General features: G+C 38.9%; 2 protein-coding genes across 9 annotated transcripts in view; both read right to left on the bottom strand.

Annotated features, from left to right (window-relative positions):
- LOC575934 (myoferlin) overlaps window positions 1-9,046 on the bottom strand; it is a 159,786-nt gene extending 150,740 nt beyond the window's left edge. For all 8 annotated transcript variants that reach the window (XM_030985697.1, XM_030985698.1, XM_030985700.1 and 5 more), the window contains exons 1-3: window positions 8,780-9,046; window positions 7,653-7,708; window positions 3,707-3,798 (exon numbers count right to left, since the gene is read on the bottom strand). In XM_030985697.1, coding sequence (XP_030841557.1) covers window positions 3,707-3,798; window positions 7,653-7,708; window positions 8,780-8,873 — 242 coding nt within the window. In that variant the 5' untranslated portion in view covers window positions 8,874-9,046. The remainder of the gene's footprint in view (window positions 1-3,706; window positions 3,799-7,652; window positions 7,709-8,779) is intronic.
- Window positions 9,047-14,652: 5,606 nt separating this feature from the next.
- The window catches only part of LOC589501 (myoferlin), a 69,807-nt gene continuing 58,045 nt past the window's right edge, over window positions 14,653-26,414 (bottom strand). Inside the window, exons 45-51 of the mRNA XM_030985973.1 lie at window positions 22,670-22,910; window positions 20,014-20,109; window positions 18,661-18,799; window positions 17,917-18,016; window positions 17,163-17,347; window positions 16,709-16,818; window positions 14,653-16,023 (exon numbers count right to left, since the gene is read on the bottom strand). Coding sequence (XP_030841833.1) covers window positions 15,843-16,023; window positions 16,709-16,818; window positions 17,163-17,347; window positions 17,917-18,016; window positions 18,661-18,799; window positions 20,014-20,109; window positions 22,670-22,910 — 1,052 coding nt within the window. The 3' untranslated portion in view covers window positions 14,653-15,842. The remainder of the gene's footprint in view (window positions 16,024-16,708; window positions 16,819-17,162; window positions 17,348-17,916; window positions 18,017-18,660; window positions 18,800-20,013; window positions 20,110-22,669; window positions 22,911-26,414) is intronic.

The following is a 26,414-nucleotide window of genomic DNA, read 5'->3' as shown; positions in this document are numbered from 1 at the left end:
TTTTTTTTTTCGCAACGTGGCCTATTTATTACAGGGATCAGCGCATCTCTGGAGGGGTAATGAACGTTACCCGTATTACCATTCATTTCCCCTCTAATCCACCCACTGATACCACGTCAGGAAGAGACTCCCCCACGCTCCTACCCCGATCTCCCCCATGGACAGGCACGATAAGCCCCTAACGTGGGCTGGAAGTGACTCAAGAGAGAGGGTCTGGTGGGAAGGGTTGCCATGGTTACTGTTTACAGTCAATGAACAATAATATTAGTTTGTGGGATGGTATGAGTTTGCTTTCTATGGTAAAGAAGGATATTGATCTAGTGTTTATATATTTTTACAGTGATGTTTTTACGTACCGGTAGTTTACTACGTCATACTAGCAGGGGTGATAGTGAGCACTAACAAAATTTTAAAAAATCAGGAAACCGATTTAAATCAGGTAATTATCAGGCCTGTACTAGGGTCAAAGGAGAAGATTACCTCTCTATTTCTTCCCCCACAACCAACATTCATTGTACTTCAAAATAAAGTGCCCACTTAATCATTTCCATATATATGATTTTAATAGATACTTGTAATTGTTATTTGGTGAATACTGGGTTTCGTTGTGCACTTCTAAAAATCACGTTTTGGTTCATGAAGAGCAAAGTGCTGCCAATATCTAATCCAATAGAGCAAGGTTCAAATCATTTTCACTCATCTACAGTATGTTAATCATTCTCATTCAAATGTCTAACTATGAGCTTGCAAGCCACATTGACATTTCTTACAAAAGACAAAACTAAACCAAGAACAAACACATTCATCACCTGTTTGCAGCCAGAAGGGCAATAAGACCCCGTTCTCACTCACTTCGTTGGAGCGCTCTGGAGCGCTCTAACTAAGACCCGTTCCTCAGGAGCGGTTCTTAGGTGAGTGAGAACGGTCAAAGTGGTCCAGGAAGTGGACTTCTGGACCGCTCCAGAAGACCACCTTCCGAGGTGGTCTTGAGGAGCGGGTCTTATTAAGAGCGGTTTGGAGCGCTCTAACGTGCAATGTGAACGGAGAGCGTACTTTGAACGGAAGTGAGCTAGTGACCTTCGGTGCGAAACATGTAGTACGGTACATACGGTTTGTATTCCGCGTGCGAAAAAATTGATCTGCTGACCTGAGCTGCCATAGCAACAAGACCACTTTGACTCATGGAGCGGTTTGAGCCATTAAAAACTGCTCGGAGTGTGTACGCTCGCAAACCGTTCCTCAAGACCCGTTCCTCTGGAGCGGTCTAACTAAGACCACTTTCAAAGTGAGTGAGAACGGGGTCTTTCTCTACCCTTTTCTTTTTTTTGTAATCAAAATTTAACGCTCTTCTGGCTCTACCGGTAAACAGAAGACATTACCATATACCGGCCCTAGGTTTTTAATTCCAGCATACTGCCTTAAATGTTCATTGGATTGTAAAGATTCATTGATTGAATTATGTACATGTAGCTGTGTGCATTATGATACACATAATCATGGGAAATTTGATTGATTTACCTGAAAAAAATATCAGTCCTCCTAAAAATGAATTATAACCAGACAGGATGATGTCAATTTATGAATATGCATAAAGAGAGCTGCAGATATGCTACATGTAAGTCTGCTACCGATAATATAGATTACCATTCATCGCTGATTTTAACCATATCTGAAGATATCATCCATTTCTGATGATATCAAACATCAATTTCATATGTTTGTTTCATTGATTACTAACAAAACCTTGATGTTTTATTTTGTTATATACACAGACCTTAACAGCTCAAAGAATTACACACACCTCTCTGACATGAAAAAATGAACTGTATGAATATGACGTTTGATGATTTTAGTTAATCAATAATTTTACGGGAAAAAAACTGTGTCACTATCTACAATGCACTGTATCTCGCTACTGTATCTTTCAAGGTAAAATCTGGGACGAAATTCAAGTAAACAAAAAATGTGTTATCTGCCTATTGTCTAGGTAATTGATTTTCACTCTTTTGCTTTGTCATTTTTTTCTTTCATTCTTATGCAGATTACACATTTATTGATCTGCTTAAGTATAAATGTAAAATACATTTTTTTTTATGGATGAAGGTACTTTTTCCAACTCGATTAGATAATGTGAGTAAACAGACTGAGAAATTGTTTGTATGTTTCATTGTTATTAAGATTATTGTTGCTGTTGTTGTTGCTTTAATTTGGATATTCATATTTCTTAACATGCTCCAATAAATTATGATAATAGTTTGGGTTTACCAAAATATACATATTTTATTCATGGTTTCAAGTTGCCTCCTAACACTACGCTGGTTGAATCTATTCACTATTCTTGAATAATTCCTCATGGATAACTTTACTTCTCAAGCAGTACCTTACCACTCAATTGGCTCTTATTTCAGCTACCATATATTTGGGGGGGCATAGTGCTTTAGATTTTGGTCTACCTTTTTTGTGTTTTCAATTATCATTTCTTCTTGCTTATCGCCATCAGTCTAAAGTCGGCAAAATATCAAAAATGAAAAAAGTTCCACTCTTACAAGTTCTTAATTCATTGTAAAAAGGGTTTTTATACCGGAGTTTAATTGATATTCCCTGATTTTAAAAAGTGACAATTCCTCACTTTTGATAGGCAATTTCATTCCTGTTTTCATACCACTTGATATTTTTTCAGAGAAGTTTCATATGCAATGTATGTGTCTCTACTCTTTATACCTTGCATGAACTGATTTTTGTGCTGAATATTTTAAATTTTAAAACTTGGATCTTGCAACAACCAAATCTCGGCACGTTTTTCAACAGATTTTGTGTGCAAAACAAACATGTGAGGGACGGCCTGTAAATGGTTGTTGAATCGTTCGTTTGAGCGGAATACAGAGATAGATCTACAGATAATAAAGGAAGTCCTTGAAATCAATATATGCCTGGTTTTGTTTTGAATAAACCCAACCATCTGTGTCATAAGAGAAACCAGTTAGCGTCATATTTAGTTGATTGAATTGTTGAACATAATATTGTCTATCAAATAAAATGCAAGCAAACACCATAATCACAGAATGTCTTTTATTATCTGAACTCTGTTAGAATAAATTTCTACAATTACATGTAGAATCTGTTTATGACTCCAATACTGTTATTGCTCATTGTTTGTTTTTTTTTTTTTTTTGCTTGTTTATCACATGTTTCAGAGATAGTACTGGCCTTGAAAAATGTGCTCCCTTATCTGTTTTTCTTCTTCTTCTTCTTCTCTCTCTCTCTCTCTCTCTCTCTCTTTTTCTCTTTTTCTCTTTTTGTGGGGGGGGGGGGAGGGCTTGTCAGATATTCATTCACCCACACCCTTTCTCTCTCTCTTTCTCTCTCCCATTTCTCTCTTTCTCACTCTCTCTCTCTCTTTGTTGTTCTGAAGCCCCCTTAATTAATTTAGCACATCTATTTTGGGAGCTCGAGTCACGTCACAGGAAATCAGAGTAAGACAGGTGTAGTATGGACCTACACTGTACACATGTAATGAATCGTACGTATGACACTTTAATTCTGACTTGTACATTGATCTGGTTAAAATAATCGGATTGTAAGGATTTTTTTCAATGTTACCCTCTGTAAAAAAATGCATTGTCATCCTAAGTTTTCAGTGGCTTCACATTATTTTAGAAATAAAACAAATTCATTGAATTACATTCATTCGTTGCATGTTACTTACTTGTTGCGACCGATCTTCTCATGATCATAGACCTCGAGTTCCACCGAGTCGGAGGCTGTCAACGGCTTGTCACTGAGATTGAATTCTATGGTCTAGAATGAGAAATGAATAATAAAATGTTTGTGATTAAAATAGATCAACTAGAGCTACAGGTACCTGAAAGTACACTGTATGATAATGTATAAATCGTCGCTGTTTTCACGAAGTGACGTTAGTGAAAAAAAATTGCATTTACTTTGCGTTACGATTTTCCTCACTACCGTCACTTCGTGAAAACAGCGACGAAATGTAGTAGCATCGTCATACAAGAAGGCCATAGAACAGTAAATATCAACAATCTCAAATGTCCTATCTAAACATGCATGTCTCATTTTGTGTGGATTCTCTACTATTAATATTCAGTTTTATATCTATAATTAGAGTTCTAATACAAAAAATTAAAGTTTTTCAATCATAATTGCTTAAACATTAATCATCATTGCTGGGAGGGGGATGCAACATGATCACGTAATTCAGCTTGGGGTACAAATATCAAATTATGTGTACAGGTATATGTACAAAAGATGAAAATCATATACTGCTCATCTATAAAGTGTATGCGAGCCTTCAATAATTGTACACATGTTCTCTATCAAAAATATAGTCACACCATTCTACAAAATGAATTCATCCCTGAATGGCATGTCTATTGGTATGTCTGTTTGCATGGGAGTGGAAAAGGGCAAACAAATCAAATATGGATTTCTGAGAGGTATATATTACCACCAAACAATGTCAATTTGCAGTTCAGATAGAAGGGTTTGTTTAAAAGTGTGCTAGTAAATCTCTCTCTCTCGATCTCTCTCTCTCTTTCACTAAATGGAACTGTTTGAAATTAAGCCAATTGAAATCACAGTTTAGACTATCATTTAAAGCTCCATATTACAGGCCTGAACTAAAATAGGATTGCTTTATACATGCCTATGCTTAGTTTCACTCTTGGTGATTTCAATGTTCATAACAAAATACTCATATTTTTAATGCATCTCTTTAAGTAAATATCAGTTCTAAGTTCTTACAAGCTTTGTTTAAAAAAATATATAATCAGCATGTATGGATTGCATCATTTGCGAGATGGTTTTCAATATTAAAAACACCATCAGTGTTTATCCAACATCCAACACCTATATATATTGGCCTACTTCCTTCAATAACCTCTACAGGCCTGTCCTCATCAGACTGAAGATGCAAACTAACCCGGTTTTTTTTCCCCCCAAAGCTCGAAATTACGTCTTCACCAGACCAATATGCCCATCACAAACTAGCTTGGACGGGCACAAACTAGCTCGGATGGGTGCAAATTAGCCCACTTTTTCCCAATAGCGGGCTACTTGGGAAACTAGACCAAGATTTCTTGTGATATTTTCTCGACCAAGTACCCCACCAATTGCATCTGCGGGCTGATGAAGGCGCAAATTAGTTGGCTAGTTAAAATAGCGGGTTATTTTGCAACTTCGGTCTGATGAGGACAGGCCTTCTGATTACATTATTAGATATTATCACCTTGTAACAGTATACTACCTGTTTTATTACTAGGTAATAAAACAGTATTTTGTACCTAATTAAATTAAATCACTAAGTAATAAAACAGTATCCTCTGTGCACATGCAGCACCTCCAACTTTGCTTTCCCCAAATCTTTCTAAAAATATGTTCAGGAATTTATCTTGGCTAGATATGTATATTACATAAAGCAATTAATAATGTGTTTTATTTGTATCTTCACTCATTCAGGCACATCTGTTTAATAATTTTTGTTCACAAGTCATCACTATCATTTCATTTCATTTCTTTTTTTCATCATTCATATCAATGAGATCCATGTACACTATGTACATTGTACATGTACATGTACGACAAATTAATGAATTATTCAATTTTTTTCAGTTATGATCTTGTTTGATACATGTATACCTTTGAAATATTAAAAGAAAATCTTATTTAAAGATGAAGTTGAGTTCTGGTCATGCGATTGCATTATGAAAGAAACGGTGTGGAATCGACCAGAAAAGGTTGATCATCTAGCATATAAGAATTTGTGTGTATTGCAAGGTTCTGGAATCATCAAAATGATAAGAAATTTGGCCAAGACTTGGTAAAGTTACAAACACTGTACACAGAAAGATGTATATGGGACTACACGAACACGTGGCGTAAAAATCCTACCCCCGAGTTTTACGATGTTACATGACATATTTAGAATATAAAGGCATTTGAAGAGCCATGCTTTTCAGGGAACATGTCATATCTGATGTTCTTCCACACTTGCATAATAAAAATGATAACGCTCAAAAATTATTTTTCACTTCTTCCCAGAACTCAACCTTCTCTTTAACTTGTTGCTTACTAGAACCGGGTGGTCCCTGTATCTGTATTAAGCCTATGGGACTTTGACTACACAGTTGTCAATGGGTTAACACAATGCTTGTCATTTAAAGAGAAGGTTGAGTTCTGGGAAGAGGTGAAAAATAATTTGTGAGCATTACTCATTCTTATTATGCAAGTGTGGAAGAACATATCAGATAAGACATGTTCCCTGAAAAGCATTGCTCTTCAAATGCCTTCATATTCTAAATATGCATGTAACATCGTAAAAATCGGGGGGCCGGCTTTTTAAGCCACGTGTTCGTGTAGTCCCATATACATCTTTCTGTGCAAGTGTTTGTAACTTTACCAAGACTTGGCCAAATTTCTTATCATTTTGATGATTCCAGAACCTTGCAATACACACAAATTCTGATATGCTAGATGATAAACCTTTTCTGGTCGGTTCCACACCGTTTCTTTCACAATGCAATCGCATGACCAGAACTCAACTTCATCTTTAATAATTCAGTCATTTCTAATAAGGAAACCTGCACATATTTGCTACAATACTCTGAACCACCATTAGATCCTGTAATACATTCAGGAAGTTGCATCTTGAGACTGTACATACACTACATGTACATGCATGCATATAATGGACAAACATGTAGTGAATACACATACACAAGAGTGCATTGATGCAGACGGCCCGATGCACTTTGACCCTGTACATTCCTTTCAGTCTGTAAAAGTCCAGAGGATATAATACTGATTCTATAACCATTACCTTGGATTACAAATAAAAGCAACCCTCCCCTGTTTATTGAATGCCTCACTGATTAGAAATGTTGTAGAATCAACGAGCGACTGCATGGGTCGATCTTGTGTGGGTGTTCAATTTTTCTAACAATACATACACCAAGTCACACAATTCATCTTATCCTGTGTACCCATGGAATATAATCATGCTAATAAATATTATCAGGAATGTGATCTGTATAATAATGTGACTTTATACATGTACATGTAGGTGCAACAACTGCAAATATTGACATTAATCTCAAAATGGATGAAAGATAATTTTTAAAGAGACAAGTGACGTAGCCTACGAACAAGTACATAGAGGCTTCTACTTTTAACTTATTTTTTTTTTTTTACCAGACTACTATGAAAGCAAGTATTACACAAAGTATCACAAAGTAAATCCATAAAGACATTAAACCTACCATCATTTGGACCACAGATATCCTACCACTTTAAATCTTCAACATAATTTGGGAATTGAGGGCTGATACCATGAAGGGTTCATTCTAGACCAGACATCAAAATTGTTTAGAAAATGGGACCTCCTGACCAGGCCACTAGGCATCTTTTGGGGGGTAAAAAGTTAGTCTACTATCACTGACTTAAACTTAAACTTAAACTGACTTACTATCACTGATCAAAACACCATAATGCCAATAACTTTCAGCCTAAACACAGTACATGCAATATGCTGGATTGTCTTCTCCCTTGCCCCCCCCCCCCCCTCCCCCCTAACAAAAAAAAAAAGAATAAATTAGTACTTTATGAAGTTTATTTTACACTACATGTGTCTTTACCTCGCCCCATTGTGGATCTGTAGAGTCATCAACCACTTTTGTCTTCTTCTTTGTACCTGTAATAAAACAACAAACATTTTACATGCATTACTTTTGCAGTTGTAAAATCACACCATTCTCAAGTTTTTCAGTGCTTTTTTTCTAAAAAGTGGGGTACATATAGGAATATATATATGTCATTAAAAAAAGAGTTACCACAGGCTTTCTCCAAAACTAGTTTTCTCCATTGGTTAATATTACACCCTTTTCAATTTTGTTTATCCTTTTTGTCAAAAAATTATATGAACCCCCTAAACATATGCCTTTACTAATAACTTACAGTATAAGGAATTACCCCTACAATACTTACTTGCTAAAAATCCATTTTATTGCTATATTAACAATTGCAAATTATAGTGTATGAAACACAAAGTCAATGAAACACTGCCCCCCCCCCCCCTGCGGTAAATTTTGAATTTATAAATCTTTGTTCAAACAGGGATTCCAGGTATTCTGAAAACTATTTTCTCTGTCTCTTTAGGGAGAAGTATATGCATGTACATGTATACCCATTTCACACCCAAATTTTGATGAATCTTTGCTCAACAGCAGATACATGAACATGGCTATAAATAATGTGCCGATAATTCGTTTTATAAGATCTGCTCAGGCATCTATAGAAAGGTGCAATTTGAATCAAATTCATTCACTATGGTGAAAGATCAAAGACGTTTCACAATTTTATTACAAAATCTATCACAAATTGGACAGTTAATTTTACGTCATGTTCGATCATTACATGAATGGAACGGCAACCCACAATTAGCTGAGGCAGAAATGCTGTAAAATGTGTGAAGGGTCTTGACAGTAATTAACACACACTCATATTTTGCAACTTTTCCACCCAAGCTTTTTCGCCCCTATTTTGTCTTACTACTAGCGCTTGCAGATACCCATTGATTTGTATACCGGTACATACAATTTATTAGTACATTTTTGTTACAGAAAAATGGTCTGCTAATCAAAATCTTTTCAATGTAATTTGTAGGCTGCGAGCAAACATCAGCTGGACCCACAAGTCCACAACTACGTTGCATTAAGTATACCAATGGCCATGGCCAGTCGTGTCTGATTTACTCGGTACTCACCTGCAAACTTCAACTGGACGAAGGGGTCAATCGTACCAAACTTCTCGATGTTTGGCAGACTTTTCCCACTATCCACAACAATAACTAAAGACATGGTGACCTGCAACCTTCACTGGGACACCAACTCCTGGTATAAATCCTTCCTTTCTTCACCTCCAGGGCCCTGGAAAGAAGTTTTAGAACTTACTTTCCCGCCGTCTTTCCTTCGTAAGTCACCCCACACCAGTGTAAGTCGAATGGTGTGTGTACGTGTACCAGGCAAGATGACCGAACGAATGAAGGGACCGCTCCCGTACCCAGGCCCAATTAACGTTTCAATAGGTTGAACGCGCGGAGAGCACTGCCATTCATAACCGGTACACGCCCATACCATGCATGCAAGAGCCACAGCGAGGTGCGTAACGCTCTACCCCGCCCCCAATTTTCTGTGAAGATGAATGTTGTCGTTTTTTAAATATTTTTTTAACGTCGCTCAATTTTAAACAACTATGCAAGGTTTATTCATCATTAATCTACTTGATTTCAGGCGCGGATCCAGGGGGGGGCCGAGCGTGCCTTGGCCCCCCCCCGCAAAAAAAAAAAAAAAAGGAGAGAGAGAAGGAAAAGAAGGGAAAGAGGAGAGAAAGGGAAAAAAGAAGAGGAAGAAGAAAAGAAAAGAGGGAGATCGGGGGGGGGAAGGACTTGCCTTGCCCTCCCCCCCCCCAATAAAAAAATAAAAGAGAAGGAAGGAAAGGGAAAGAAAAAAGATAAAGAGGAGATAAAGGGAAGGACAAAATAGGAAGAAGAAAAGAAACGAAGGGGGATATCAGTTGCAATTTTCCCTCCAACAAGTTGTGGATCGAGGGGGGGGGCAAAAGACCCTAGCCCCCCCCCCCCCCCCCCCGTCCCCGCTAAAAAAAGGAGAGAAGGAAGGAAAAGGAAAAGAGGAGAGCTAAAAGGGAACAAAAAGAGGAAGAAAAAAAGAAAAGGAGAAAAGAAGCGGAGATCAGTTGCGGTTAATCCCGCCAACAATGTGTGGGGCGGGTTGGGGACCAAAATGACCGTGCCCCTCCCCCCCCCCCCAGCAAACCTAAAAATAGAGATAAGGAAGGGAAGGGAAAGTGAAAGAGGAGAGAAAGGGAAAGGAAAAAAAAGAGAATGAAGAAAGGTAAGGGATATCAGTTGCAATTTTCCCGCCAACAAGGTGTAGATCGGAGGGGGGGGGGGGCGGCACTGGCATACTGATAGGGGAGGGGGGGTTGGAGAAATAGAATTCAAACGTGGTTTATTTATAATTCCCTAACGGTGGTTAACAAATAATGCTGAAATGAGATAATTTTCCTCACTTCATGCGTTTGTTGGAAAATGACAAATTCCTAAATTTACAGCCAGGCAAGAAAATGCTTCTTGAGATGCCTACATATCAGGGCCCGCGGAACGGCGGGGATCGGGATCCTCGAGCCCCTCCCCCACACTTTCTTTTAAAAAGTATATTAAAGAGAAATAGAAAGAAAGAGAGCGAGAAAGAAAAAAAGTTAAGTGCCAGTGACTGCCATTGTCACATTATAATGGGGTATCAAAATATGCTCATCTGACCATGATTAAAATTAATGCCTAAAATCCTAAGGGCTCTGCCCCCTGGATTCCACCTAGGGCCCTAAAGCGGGCCCTTAGATGCTCATATGACGGTCATTTAATGCCTAAAACCCCTGATTTCTGGGGGCTCTGCCCCCTGGACCCCACGCCAAATAGTGTCCTGCTAGTGTCACAAATAATAAGGTATCAAAAATGCTCATCTGACCGTAATTGAGTGCCTAAAACCCTTGAGATTCCAGGGCTCCGCCCCCTGGACCCCGTCTAGGGCGCTAAGGCGGACCCCTGAATGCTAATCGTAAATTAAAACCTTAAACCCCTGAGCTTCCGGGGCGGACAAGGTATCAACATATGTTCATCTGACAGCAGGCGCGTAGCCAGGGGGGCGGTGGGGTGGTCCCCCAATAAACGCCGGCCAAAAAAGAGAGGAGTGTAAAGGAAGAGGACGTAGGAAGAAAAGGGAATAGATAAAGAACATATTTGAAATTCAGACAAGGATTAAGAGTCGAGAACGGTACAACGAATCGTCTTCTTTCTCTAATGAATTAATGAAACGTCAAAGCTTCCGCGCTACGCGCGGGGGAGGGCAGGGGGAACTTAATTCAGACGAAGATAATTTTCGGGAACGGTACAACGAATCGTCTTCTTTCTATAATAATTTAATGAAACGTCGAAGCTTCCGCGCTTCGCGCGGAAGGGGGTGGTAATTGATTTAGACAAGGATTAAGAGTCGAGAACGGTACGACGAATCTTCCTCTTTCTCTAATGATTTAATGAAAAGTAAAAGCTTCCGCGCTTCGCGCGGGTGGGGGAAACTAAATTATTTTCTAGAGCGGAACGACGAATCGTCTTCATTCTTTAAAAAATTAATGAAACGTCGAAGCGGGGGGAGAACTGAATTTAGACAAGGATTAAGAGTCGAGAACGGTACAACGAATCGTCTTCTTTCTTTAATGATTTAATGAAACGTAAAAGCTGTATTCAGACGAGGATTATTTTCGAGAACGGTACGACGAATCGTCTTCTTTCTCTAATATATTTAATGAAACGTACAAGCTTCCGCGCTTCGCGCGGGAGGGAGGAGGGGAAAACTGAATTCAGATGAGGATTAAGAGTCGAGAACGGTACAACGAATCGTCTTCTTTCTCTAATGATTTAATGAAACGTAAAAGCTTCCGAGCTTTGCGCGGGAGAGGGGGGTGAATTAAGACGAGGATTAAGAGTAAAAAACTGTACAACGAATCGTCTTCTTTTTCTAATGATTTAATGAAACGTAAAAGCTTCCGCGCTTCGCGCGGGGGGGAAAAACTATTTTCAGACGAGTAGGCACGTACGGAAAGGGGGGGGAGGGGATTAGGGTGTTGACCTAAAAAGGTGACCTCACCCCCCCCCCCAACGGAACAAAATGTCAAATTTTCAAATTTCGAGACCCCCCCCCCAAAAAAAAAAAAAAAAGTGTCCTCTCCCCCCCCCCCCCCCCCGCTTATTTAGCGGCTGGCTGAGTCGTTACGATTTTTTTTCGGACCAAAAAAAAAAAGTGGGCCCCCCCCCCCCCCCTAAGAAATCCTGGATCCGCGCCTGTGATTTAATGAGGCCTAATTATTTGTGTTCATGATTATGTTAGAAAGTACTTCTTTCTTCAATGTTATAACTTTGTTTACAAATGAATAGAATTTGGAGAAAGAAATATATCTTTAAAAATCAGGCCGAAAATCAATGAAGAATGGGAGCCTGACAGGCAACGATTTGATATAATTGATTCGTCTGAAATTCCTTTGATTCCCATGATTGTATGTCTTGGTTTAAGGGTTACTCCTACAATGAGGAGTGGACTTTTATTTATTTTCAATCGGAATTAATAAAACTTTAGGTTTTAAAATAATTTTTTCAAAACGTCTAATTAATTGATCAAACATCAGTGCCACACTTTCACAACCATGAGGTCAAATTAAAGATTTTAATTAATTGTTCCGAATTGGCCAAATTAAAAAATAGGCCTAGGCCTACTTTAAAGAGTTCCTTACTCCTTCCCTACCCAGGCCCGGGCCCAGGCCACCCCTCCCCCCCCCCCCCCCTCTTTCTCTCTCTCTCTCTCTCTCTCGCTCTCTCTTTCTCTCTCTCTCTCTCTCTCCCTCTCTTTATATCTATCTCTCTCTCTCTCCTTCTGTCCATGTACTTGTAGGCCAGATTATCTCTCGATCCTGCATTCCTTGCTCAATCATGAGTGCATATAGCAGTCTCGAAGAGGAACACTCGAAGCTTTGTAGTATTGCGCCCCTTACGCCGATCGGCTGTTTATTCTAGTAATTCGTTTTCATGACTGTACCGCATAATGATTGCAACGTTTTGTTTTTAAACTTGCTCTCTTGTTGTACCACTGCAAAAGGTGATTCATCGCTCGCAATGAATAATTAAATACATTGCAACAATGGAAAAGATTCTAAACTATTCAAACAAATAGTGGTTTTAGTAACTTCGTCTTCATACTTCTTGAAGGTGAGTCAAAGAAAACAAGACATTTGAACAGAAGAAGGAAATAAATGCCATCCAGTCGTCCATATAGTGTTTTTTTCGAACCATGCTCACTTCTTTCGTTGTCTTCATAAGTGTTATAATTTATTTTGCTCTTCACCGAAATGTTGTCTTTCCCTGATAAGCTCCTTATTCTGTTCTTAATTAATTCGTTTTCATGACAGTATACAAAATGATTGTTTTTTTTGGGATAAATTCTTCTTTTGTTGTACCCCTGCAAAAGTTGATTCATTGCTCGTTACAAACAAATAGATATATTTTAACCCTCCCCACCCACCCACTTTCTCTCTCTCTCTCTCTCTCTCTCTCTCTCTCTCTCTTTCTCCGCCTCTCTTTCTCAGAAATTAACGCTCACCGACGAGATAAATATCAAACTGATCTAGGGATATTCTGTTTTTTCAAACAATTATTTAATGATAAAATCGACTACATAAACTATAACTGTGTCTTACAATAGAATAATTCTGAGTATTTAATTTAAACAAAATCATAGTCATATTCCTGTTTGATTCTTTAAAACAACCCGAGTTCCCTATTATATACAAAGTAAACTCAACCTCGCACTATGTCAGCCAAGCTGCATTGAGGGATGGTAACTGTGAGTTACAAGAATATGTTCCTTGCAATTTTCACAACAACAGAATTTTCCAAAAAAACTGTCACAAACAATAATAACAATGACATTCTAAGCCTAAAATGACACATGATGTGAAGTGTATATGGTATATGTTAATTGTCACTGATAATCATGTCACTGACAATTTTAAACAAAGAAGACGCGATCGCTCAGTGGTAGAGCAGTAATGTCTCGTAACCATGAAGTCCCGGGTTCGAAACCAATTCAATATACGCTAGTGCCCTTTGGTAAGGCATTAATCTTCATTTCTAGCCGTCGGTCACTTTACAAGCATACACATGCTTTCTAAGCAGTCAGGGAAAATAAACCATCATAAAATAAACCAAAATGTCAGGTTTAGTCCACTTCTATATGCTCTGATTCGTGTCCATGTACAGTATATTATACTGTACATCAATAACATGAGTTATGTGTTTAATATACATTTTATATTAGTTTTGATTGATAAAAACTCAAAAACTTCAACTCTAATATCAAGATATCATTTTTCACACTGTAAAGTTGACAAGTGAACAATATGTCGCTCATTGAAACTTTTTCTTCATTAATGTTTGAAAGGCTTTTTGCTTCTTGCAATCCTCCTTTTCATCATGAGCAATTCTGAAAACACAACACCTATAATTCTGTCATAATATTAGTTACAAAATTTACTGCACAGTGTCATTATTCTTCACCATTATTCCTGCCCACATGCAATGAATGTTGCGGATGTTTCTCGAATAAATCAAACACTTGAATAAGAAATAATCTCCGTCGTCAAATGAGCCCTCCCCTTGTTCAAACTTGAAACAAATTATATTATCACGTATGTAGTGACAAGAGAGAGAATGATATTCATATCATAATAATAATAATGATAATAATAATAATAATAATAATAATGATAATGATAATGATAATGATAATAATAATAATACAAATATTCCTAATAATAATGATAATAATAATCCTAGTAATAATGATAATAATAATCCTAATAATAATGATAATAATAATAATAATAATAATAATGATAATAATAATAACGATAATAATAACAACAACAACAATATTGACAAAAGGACCGGGGTGCATCCAAGACTACATGTATAGAAAAGTAGCCTATAAGATAAGTGCGGCGGTATTTTTTTTCCCTGGAAAGGGATTTCGGGAATTCGGCAACCACTTACAGCGTCGTTAACTGTGGAAGGGGGAAGGAAAAAAATTCCCCTTACCAAAAATTTCTCAGGAATATACTACTTCGGGAATTCCGCCATACTGCTCATTCTCCAATAATAGTATCATGGCTTACAAGTCTGTCAATAACATGATTTGTTATTGTATCATCAACAGTAAATATTTCAAAGACAAATTTGAAAATTAGTGCTTAACCCTATTGGCACAACACGTCGACACAAAGCACAATGCTGAAAACAGCCATCATATTATGAATAAAATTATAGAGCAAATAAACGTGAGCAGAATATAAACCCTAAAACTTAAATGCAGAAATCACTTCATTATCCAAATATTTTATTAACTTAAATTAAATATCTTAAAGATATTTAATTTCATTTGCTGATGAAAATGCGAAAATATGAACTCACTGTTACAAAAACGTTTGATTAGACCAGATCAAATCAACCTGAAAATGTGTTTTGCTTCTGACATCTTCATATTGCATTAAATGCCCAAACAAAATCAACTCTTTCAAAGTCATTGAGATGGTCTGGCTACTAAATTCCTATTAGACCAATTGGGCGTTCCATCAAAAAAAATTATCGTAAAACAAATTCATGTTCCTATTTATCTTGATATTTGGTGGTATGAATCAAATTAACTTTGAATTAAATATTAAAGCTCGGTTCAGAACCCCTTGTTTACCCTGAGTTAAAACAAACGCACAATTTCAAAATATCTTCTAATTCCCAACAACAAAAATGCTTTTCTATCATTTCGCATAGAATTTTGATAGAATATCCATTATTGTTTCAAAAGTCGATAAAAGAAGATTTAACCAACTACCTCCTAAAAATGCTTTAATTTGATGAGCTAAATTAAATATTGGAATTCAAATGGGCAGTCAAGTGCTAACTTCGTTAATGGCGGCAAGTGATTAAATCAACCGTTGAACTCGCAATCGAATCACCCATTGAACTCCCGCTCGAATAGCCCATTGGACATAGACATGATTAAATCGCCTTTAAACACACAATCCATCGCCCGTTGAACACACAAATTGTCTAGTAGGTCTATGTTGTCACATTCAAATTGAACGCTGAACACATTATCTAATCGACCATTGAACACACAATCAAATGATTAATTGAAGACGTGGTCGCCTCAGCCACCGAACACGCGATTGACGGATGCACTTGGGATGTTATATATAAATAGGATGAGGAAGATGACGAGGAGAGTGATGAGGAGAGTCATCAGGATGTAATACTTGTAGTTGTACCAGACGATGAAACGGAGCGACTTCCATGGCGATGTAAACCACATGAATGACGTCTCGGGTCGACTGCCAAATTTAAAAGAAGGAATTAAAACAACAGTAAACAACAAAAACTTAAAACCTCGTGTAACGAAAGGACATTATAATAATGTCTTATTTTGCGCCCATACCAATTTTTTTTTACCTCTGCTCACCCCCCCCCCCCCCCCAACAACAAAAAATACCGATTAAACATCTTTTTAAAAAAATACTAATCCCATTAAACAGAAAAACCATGCAATGTGGAATCCCATTTAGTTCATGAATAATTGCATAAACTAAGCTTAAAGAAAAATAAAATTAAAGATGAAACGAAGGGGAGAAGATGGGAGGGGAAGAGGGGGAAGATGAGGGGGCGAGGTGGGTAGGGAAGAGAAGGGAGGTAAAGGAAAAGGGAAGGGAGGGAGAGGAAAGGGGAGGAGTGTGGTGGTGGGGCGGGGGCGATACTCACAGAGATTCATTAAGATAAGGAAGTTGATTTTGGTTCATCTCTTCTGTCAGGGGGTTTGAGGGGGAGGCGAGAGTGAAGGGGGTCGAATCGGAGAGGAGGGATGAGGAAGGGAGGGGTTTATGAGTGGATACGCACATCAGGTCGGCAAGATGAGGAGGAAGGGGGGAGTGGTTTGAGGAGGGTAGACGATGAGTGGGATATCGAGGGAGTGGTGGGCGTCGCTGGGAGGGGGGTTAATTTTGAGGGGGAAAGATTACTCACATCGGGTCATCAAGATGAGGATGTTGATTTGGTTCGTCTCTTCCCTGTGCTGTTGGCCTTTCTGTGATCTCCAAATCATCCAGGATCTCCAGTTCCATCTCAACTTTACCCTGAAGTTAAAAATTAATTTTAATTTCAGTTCTAAGAACTTCAATTTCAATTTGACTTATATTTTGAATATTAGTTTGATTTGTAATGTTTTCCTTTTTGTAAGTTTTCTTCTTGATTCTTGAGGGAGTTTTATTCTTATCCAGGTCGGATGCTGCGGACCGAAATAATTCTAGAATAATCACGCATGGACTATCATCCTGAAGACCTCTAGAAAATATACCTTATGGATAATTACCATGATTGTATACTATGATTATAATCTTGCATATATTAATTGATATACTGTGCCTATATTTTGTACTGCATAATAATGTATTTGGATTTAAATTCCATTGCATCTTACCGCTAGCTTCTTCTTCGCATCTTCCCCATCTATGTTGTAGCAGGGCCACCACCCCTTCACTCTCTTGCGCTCAAAAAGGGACATGAAGGCAGTTTGATCTTCACCCCCAGGTAGCTGCTCCACGGTGCATTGGCGGTCCTTCTTCGTGGGAGTTATCATCCGATTAAGGTCCAACTCTAGTGTTCCTATAATGCAAGAGAAATGACAAGGTTAATTTTTGGCTACACTACATGACAGTCAATTTGTCCTATGGTCCAATGTTACATTGGTTCTGCGTTCCATTGGTCATGTCTTTCATTGGTCCACGTTTACAGTGGTCCCATTGGTCCTATTTTCCATTGGTCCTGCAAACCATATAGGTTGTAGCCCTACCGTCATCCTTACCAACAGAGTGCGGAACAACGTGACTTTAAAAAAGTCCTATTAGTCGTACCGCCTACTGCCCCGACTGCCCATGTAAAAGTCGCACTACAAATCATCCTTAATCGTCTGTTAACGAAATTGTCTTCAGTCACTCGGACAAAAATCCATTACTGCATTTTGGATACAATTATTTATTTCTTACTTTACAAAATGCAGTAAAACTAACAAATCCATAGGCGGGTAATTAAACTCTTTTTTTTTAATTTATTCAAGACATCTCAACTAATTCTTATGAATAGGATATAGACCTCGACAATAGAGTCTCTCTGGTTAGTGTACATGTATATCTGTATATTACATCTCATTGATTGCGAAGACATCTGACAAATACCTATGAAATCATCGGCGGAGAACTTGTCATTATCCCAGATCTGAATAACCAAGGTCGGAGGAACTCTTGTTTCCGTCTCACTCACGCTCCAGAAATGTTCCTGATTTGATAAGAAAAGAAAAAAAAAATGATCAAATCAAACCAACTATTACAGACAAACAAACATATTTTTCACCTAAAACCATTTTGTTTATTGCTTATTGTGTTTCTCTATTTCTTTATCCGCTTTTCTCATCTTTTTGAATATCTCTTAGCAGTACGATATTTTGTGACTGTATATCCCTTATGAAAAACTTCCTTCGACATTGTACGCTTGTCAGCGTTTCATCCGACAGAGTAGCAATTGATCACTGCCTGCACAATGAACTTGTAATAGAAAAATGAAGCAAGTAATTGAAATCTCATATCCATTTTTTGTGGGGGTGGGGGTTTAACGTTTTGTTCGTAATTGCGCCATTTCCCCTTTTACAGAATCCAGTAACCGCCCGGGGGGGGGGGGTATGCAGTGGCGGATCCAGTGGGGAGCAAAAACAAAATTAGTGCTCACTACCCCCTCCCCCCCCCCCCCCCCTCCACTGAGCGAATTATCGGCCGGCGCGATTTTCAAATTTTCGGGAGCAAAAAAAACACAAACAAATTAGTGCTCAATACCCTCCCCCCCCCTTCCCCCTCCCTCCTCCCCCTCCCCCCCCCCTCCCCCTCCCCTGCCGCCTGCTGGATGCGCCCTTGGGGGTATTTACCCACCTTTCTCCTCACTGACAGCACACGTTCGGGAGGGATGTAGTGCATGTCAAAGACAAACCGCCAGTTGAAGTTTCCTTCACCATTTAGTGATCGGTAATGCACATCGGTCTCTTGCTTCTCGTCCAGTCCAGCTAACCATCTGAGAACAAAACAAAATCAAATAAAAAGGACTATACATGATGCCTCCAAAAAGAACGCAACAGCTAAAATTTGCAATTTCAAATATGTAATTAGCAGTGTTGAACGCACGACGTCTCTCGCTTTGAAAGCGGAGACAACATGAATGAAAGTGGACATTCATTACGCAACGTTGTGATGCAGCTGTTGGAAGCCGCCAGATGGGTATTTCTCGCTGCATCTAGCACGGCTATGGTTGTAAAGTAGTAGGCTATATTTTGACAAACGAAACTGCCTCTCAGAAGTGGCTCTAGAATCAAAGGCTTCAATTTAAAAAAATGATGATCTTGGTGTCATCTTCCTATGAAAAGAATTTTCTACCCAATAAAATAAAAGACAATGACATGTGTACAAGATGTCGTTGAAATTGGAGATCCTAGTGGTTGCGTTCTTGTTGGGTCATCGTGTACATGCCACTTTTTTCTCTTTATATCTTTCGATTGATAACCCAATCACGCCGAGGGGACCGACGACCAGACTGAAAAATAACCAAGTTATTGAAAAATTGAAAATTGAATTGAATTGAATTCGTAACTAGCTTCAAATACCAGTCAGATTATGATTCGTGCAGTTTGGGGCCATGAAGAGTCAGTCCGAATGAATGAACCATATAAGCCCCACAACTCCCCTTCCCAAAGGTTCCATGCCATACTCGAATAGAAATTATCCCTCTAATAAATTGCAATATGCCAAGTACAAGATTGATACACGTACAATTGGATATCAGCAAGACATTGAGGAACGCATACCGAAACTGACCAAGAACTGAATATATAAATAATTAAATATTCTACTCATGCACTGAAAGCAATTTTTTTAATTCACTACCAATGCATGTTCAAAATATATCACCCACATTACATTTATTTAAAAACCGCCGACGGCAACACCAGTCTATTAGTATATCGCTATAACTAAAGCCAATTGATTTTATTTCATATTACAAAGTTTTATCTAAATTTGTCATACCTGATGTACATCATTGCTTTAAATGCTATGTATTTTATGTATTTATCCGTTAGTTTTTTATGTTGTGTTTTAACTTTATACATTGCAATACCCACTTGATACAGGTCCGCTTTCGCTTTGTAAAGCAGTCCTTGTGATACTGAATGGGGCTACCCTGTGTTTTTAAAGAAGACTGAATAAAACTAAATAGAAAATAAAAAACAATACCCTTTGATGTAAATGTCACTCATTCTCTCCCCAGTGAATGAAACGTCTTGGAGATCTACATCCTTCGTGTTCCAAATGATACAGCGCAGTTGAAACCTGTAAATATGAACATTTTTAATTAGGTTCTTGCATATTTTTTTCAAGACGAAGAGAAGAATGCTCATTCCATGTGAAATGATAGATATGACCAAATACAGTCCAACCTGTCTTTAAAGACCAAACAAGGCAGACAAGAAATGTCGTCTTTGCAGACAGGTGGTCTTTGTAGTCAGGTGGTCGCTAAAATAGGTTTGATTGTAACATAGATCAGTGAAAACGAACTTGTAGTGTAGGTCTATGACACTGCTGTTGAAGAGAAATACTTCAAAATAATGAAAATAAATAAACATCTAGCCCAATTATAATCGTTGAAAAGGAGATTTTAATGATGGCATCTTTATTTTGGTGATATTTGACACGGTTTAAGTATTCAGGATTATCTTTTATGATTCATATTCCAGAGAAAAAATAAAAACAATATAGAAAAATTTCCATATAAATACGAAGATTATAAAAGGTAAAGACATAATCAGATTTCCAAAGTTATGTTTTAAAAAAAAAATATATTTATTACCCCTTATTAAACTTTTGGAAAGAAAAAAGAAAGAAAGAAAGAATAGGTAGTTGAACAACAAGAAAAAAATTACCGATAAGCACAGCTCTACTGGTGATTACGATATTTGATAAAATGTAGTCGGTAAAAAGGAAAAACTATTCAGATATTACTTCCGCATTTGAGAGAGTAAAGTGCAAATTAGGGGTAGTTGTGAAAGACATAATTATATCGTAATTCCTAGTCTTTCTCTTTCTCAAACTAGTGGTTACGATATTCGATAAAGTGTAGTCAGTAAAAAGAAAAACTTTTAACATAATAGTGATCGATGTTTCTACATCTACCACTGATTACATTACCGCATTTGAGAGAGTAAAGTGCAAATTAGAGGTAGTTGTGAAAGACATATATCTTGATTCCTAGTCTTTCTCTTTCTCAAACTAGTGATTACGATATTCGATAAAGTGTAGTCGGTAAAAAGGAAAAACTATTCAGATATTACTGATCGATGTTTCTACATCTACCACTGATTACATAACCGCATTTGAGAGAGTAAAGTGCAAATTAGAGGTAGTTGTGAAAGACATAATTATATCGTAATTCCTAGTCTTTCTCTTTCTCAAACTAGTGGTTACGATATTCGATAAAGTGTAGTCAGTAAAAAGAAAAACTTTTAACATAATAGTGATCGATGTTTCTACATCTACCACTGATTACATTACCGCATTTGAGAGAGTAAAGTGCAAATTAGAGGTAGTTGTGAAAGACATATATCGTGATTCCTAGTCTTTCTCTTTCTCAAACTAGTGATTACGATATTCGATAAAGTGTAGTCAGTAAAAAGAAAAACTTTTAACATAATAGTGATCGATGTTTCTACATCTACCACTGATTACATTACCGCATTTGAGAGAGTAAAGTGCGAATTAGGGGTAGTTTTGAAAGACATATATCGTGATTCCTAGTCTTTCTCTTTCTCAAACTAGTGATTACGATATTCGAAAAAGTGTAGTCGGTAAAAAGAAAAACTGTTAACATATTAGTGATCCATGTTTTCACATCTACCACTGATTACATTAACTTGTTTGAGAGAGTAACGTGCAAATTTGGGAAAGAGAAAAACTTCGGACATCACGATTATGTCTTTAACATCTACCCCTGATTATTAAAGTGATACATTAAAGTGTAGTCGGTAAAGAGAAAATGTTCAAAACAGAGAATACCGATGCTTTAAAATCTACCCCTTACTACTGATAAAAAGTTTGGTCGATAGAGTAAATTGTATATTCGCTAAATGGTAATACTAGAAGTAATAAAGAAAATTATTTTGTTAAACATCTCCCACTGATTATAATAATTGGTAGATTAAAGTACAGTCGCTAAATAGAAATATAACAAATATACAGATAATCGATTCTTTAACATATACCACTGATTATATTATGGTATTGGAAACATGAAGGTGTATTTATTTGCTAAAGAGAAAGACTTTAGATAATAAAATGATTTATGATTGTTTTACGTCTATCCTTATTATTATAGCTGAAGGGGGGAGTGTGATCGCGAAAGCAAAAGACTTTACGATAATGATAGTCATTATTCTTGAACATCTATAACGTTAATTCATGCCTTAATGCTATGTTATCGTCTGTCCCTACATCATGGGCAAAGGAAGAATGAGGAGACACGTAACAGGAGAAAATGGGAGAGAGAGAGAGAGAGGGGGAGAGAGAGAGAGAGAGAGAGAGAGACAAGAGAAGAGAAATAATGGAGGCATAAACAAACAAATAAAGAGAGAGAAAGAGAAATACGTAAAGGAAGATATGTCACTTCCTTCTCTGGAATTTTTGGAGAAAAGGGGAAAGAGACATGAGAAAGAACGAGAGAGAGAAAGAAAAAGAAGGGGAGCGAGAAGAAAGGTAGAGAGGGAAGAGAGAGAGAGAGAGTGAAAGATAAAGAGAGAAGAGAGAGAAAGCGAGGAGAGAGAGAGAGACAAGAGAGAGAGAGAGAGAGAGAGAGAGAGAGAAAGAAATAGAGGAGAGAGAGAGAGGGGGGATCACTCACTTCTTGGGAGCCCTTGGAGAGATATCAAAAGGTGGTCCTGGAGCGATCGAAGGATTATTCGAGTCTGTAGGAAACATATCCACCCACATCTCCAGCTGGCCCTGCGGTAGATCAGGCATGGCCGAGTTGTACAAGCACCTTGTTTCTACATGCTCTCGTACCAGACCTTGTTCGTGCAGGGCATACAACGCCAACCGCTGGTCGGCAGGACCCCGATGCTCGTCCCGTTGCTTGTGCCGCTCTGCAAAAAAAGAGACAAGTTAATCATAGGGGCCTTCTTTTTCTTGGCTTGTGACTTTATAATGTGATGTCGTAAAAATATGAACTCCTGCTTATTTTTATGCTTCTTATCTGAGACGTCGTTCCTGTTTTCTACATCATCTTAGAGGAACTTGTATCACATCACTTAAGACTGAAGAACACATTCTTTATGTCTAAATGTACTGTATATCGTCCATTCTCATGATTTCTTGATATCAATTTTAATAAAATCACATCATGACTTTTTCACATGTTACCAATTTACCAAACAATATTTTAAAACCGTATATAATGCAATGTTTAATGTATTGTAACAAATCAGGGTTTTAGTATTGGACGAAGGTTAAGCATTTTCTGTTGTACGAGCATGCGCTATAGCAATATGGTGCATCGTTGATTTAGCAATTACTAAACTGAAGGAAAATGAGCATAAATTACATATTTTGATCATGTTGGTGCAATTATCATGTTTCTTTTGGGGATATTACTTGTATAGTAGTGATCTAATCAGGAATAAGGGGTTATACTGAAGATTATATGTGAAGATTTTATGGGATTAGTAGAAATGTTGTGTTGAAGTGTTGTTTTACTAACGAGGACATAATTGTTCTTTTATACGGTTATGTATAGGGGAATTTTTAGGATGGTCAGGATTGTGTAATTAGGACTTTCCATTGCACTGTATCCGATACAGGCCAGCCTCACCGAGGCTGGCCTACTTGTAGTTTGCGCTTGTCTTAGTCTTTACTTGAAATCTTACCTCTAGTCCACACTTGTACTTGTTGAACGAGTTTACCCTGAATGTTGGTTGGTTCGCATTAAAAGAATTCAACATGCAACTCATGATTGGTCTGATTTCTTAAAACAGTGAAACCGTAGTTAGACATTGAGATCGAGAATCAGTGACAGGAGTTGACAAAGCATGGTGATTGATTGATTGATTGCTCGAAGGATGTTCAATTGACTGTTGCTGTGCACAACGATTGGGGTGACCGATTGCAGTCGAAGGATGCATGATTGTTAATACGCCCTGTGACGTGAGCAGTGAAAGAACTCCAGCCATCAAGCTACGGGCATATACTTTGTCCAAACGGACGGAAAGCGCCTGGCCGACACGGGGCATCCTGACAAATATTCCGTGTCAAGCCAAGGTGGCGAATACGTGTCCGCCACACATGGTGTCAGAAGTGGGATTGCTGATGGCGTGGAGTGGTCGAGCTGACGGAGCTAGTGGACGACGGCAGTGGCACTGACGGAGCTGGGGGACCATGGGCAGTAAGTCTGACGGCGTCACAAGCTGGTAGAGCTGACGGAGCTGGGGGACGACAGGCAGTAAGACTGACGGCGTCACAGCTGGTTGAGCTGGGGGACGACGGGCAGTAGGTCTGACGGTGTCACAAGCTGGTAGAGCTGACGGAGCTGGGGGACGACGGGCAGGAGGCCTGACGGCGTCACAAGCTGGTAGAGCTGATAAAGCTTGGGGGCGACGTGCAGTGAGACTGACGGCGTCACAGCTGGTCGAGCTGAAGGAGCTTGGGGACAACGGGCAGTAAGACTGACTGCGTCACAGCTGGTCGAGCTGACGGAGCTTGGGGACGACGGGAGGTAGCATTGACGGTGTTGCAGCTGGTCGAGCTGACGGAAATGCGGAACGACAATGGAGTCGTATAATGACCCAAACATGCTGCCAGACTGGTTTGACGGGGAAATTCCCATACTGGACTACTTGGAGCATTTCGAAGCATGCGCAATCTTCAATAATTGGACGGAAAGAAAGGCAACGCATTATCTAGCAGCCAGTCTACGTGGGCCAGCGTTGAGGCTACTGGGGAAGAATGGTGAGGTAGAACTGACGTACAGTGCATTGACCAGCAGGCTCATACATCACTTCGGACCTTCAGGAAAAGCTGATGTATTCTTGGCCGAACTACGTTCCCGACGAAGGAAGCCGAACGAGACCCTTCAGGAATTGGGCCAAAGTATCAAATACATGGCAGCAATGGCTTACCAGGAGTTTGGTGCCGATGGGCAGGATAAGCTGGCTCGGGGTCACTTCCTTGACGCAATAATAAATCCGGCCATCCGAGAAGGTTTGTTTCGGGCTCAGCCACATACCCTGGATGAGGCTATTAAAGCAGCTCTGAACACGGAGGCTCTTCTTCAGATGGAAGCAGAGAGGGGAGAGTTGTGGTACTCTCACCGTCACAGCCACAGCCGGGTACTGACTGGTAGCGATCGACCTCAGCACCCTGATAGCCCTTATACACCCGAAATGGTGAAGAAGATGGAGAAGGCGCTAACTGATCTTACAGCCAGATTGGAAGCACTGACCCGCCAAGTAGCAAGTACGTCGCAGTTTGGCAATACAGGGCCACACTCCCGGGGAAGACGTCAGGACGGGCCTTGTGATGATTGTGGCCAACAAGGACATTTTTCTTGGAATTGTCCTCATCCAAAGATGCTGTACGCACATGACAGTCCAGAAATGAAGGAAGCAGAGACCAGACGTTGTCACCAGTGCAATGAAGCTGGGCATTTCGTTCAGAACTGTCCTCATAATCCAGCTGGAGGCGATGGGGTGGCGACTAAGCACCCTGAACAAGACGTTGGTGGTTCAGTTACCATTGCACAAGATGAGAATTCGACGAATGTTGATGCACTTGGGGGGACGGTAGATGACATTCTACCAGACGAGGAGACGGCTGGGGATCCACCAGATATCCTTCTACTAGTGGACGAGGCAACCAAAGACCCGTCAGAGGCTGTCCCAATAGATGAAGAAGTAGCTGGAGACCCACCGGACAACAGCCTAGCAGCTGACGACACAGATACAGGGTTGTCAAACAATGTCCAGTCAGACAAAGAGCCTGTTGATTGCTTCCCGAATGTCGATCCTCTAGCCGGTGATGCGTTACCTAAAGATCCACCAGGTACTGGCCTAGCAGTTGGCGAGGTGATCAACGAGGTGTCAGTCGACGGCCCAGTGAAGCATGAGGTAGCCCAAGACCCATGATTTGAACTCTAGAACAGTTGAACACTTTTGGAAAGAGCCATTTTGAACTGTCATAAAAGACTTGGATTTTAGTTTTGATTTGTTTTGATAACATGTTATGATTTGTTGTTGTTGCATAAGTTATAGATAAGTTAGCTTGGGGACCAAGCTTGGGAAGGAAGGGAATTGTGTAACAAATCAGGGTTTTAGTATTGGACGAAGGTTAAGCATTTTCTGTTGTACGAGCATGCGCTATAGCAATATGGTGCATCGTTGATTTAGCAATTACTAAACTGAAGGAAAATGAGCATAAATTACATATTTTGATCATGTTGGTGCAATTATCATGTTTCTTTTGGGATATTACTTGTATAGTAGTGATCTAATCAGGAATAAGGGGTTATACTGAAGATTATATGTGAAGATTTTATGGGATTAGTAGAAATGTTGTGTTGAAGTGTTGTTTTACTAACGAGGACATAATTGTTCTTT

This window comes from Strongylocentrotus purpuratus, unplaced genomic scaffold (assembly GCF_000002235.5).
Source record: "Strongylocentrotus purpuratus isolate Spur 01 unplaced genomic scaffold, Spur_5.0 spur5_scaffold_15, whole genome shotgun sequence".
Classification (NCBI taxonomy): Eukaryota; Metazoa; Echinodermata; class Echinoidea; order Camarodonta; family Strongylocentrotidae; genus Strongylocentrotus; species Strongylocentrotus purpuratus.
The sequence above is the reverse complement of the archived record's forward strand: the minus strand, read 5'-3'. Positions and strand labels throughout refer to the sequence as shown.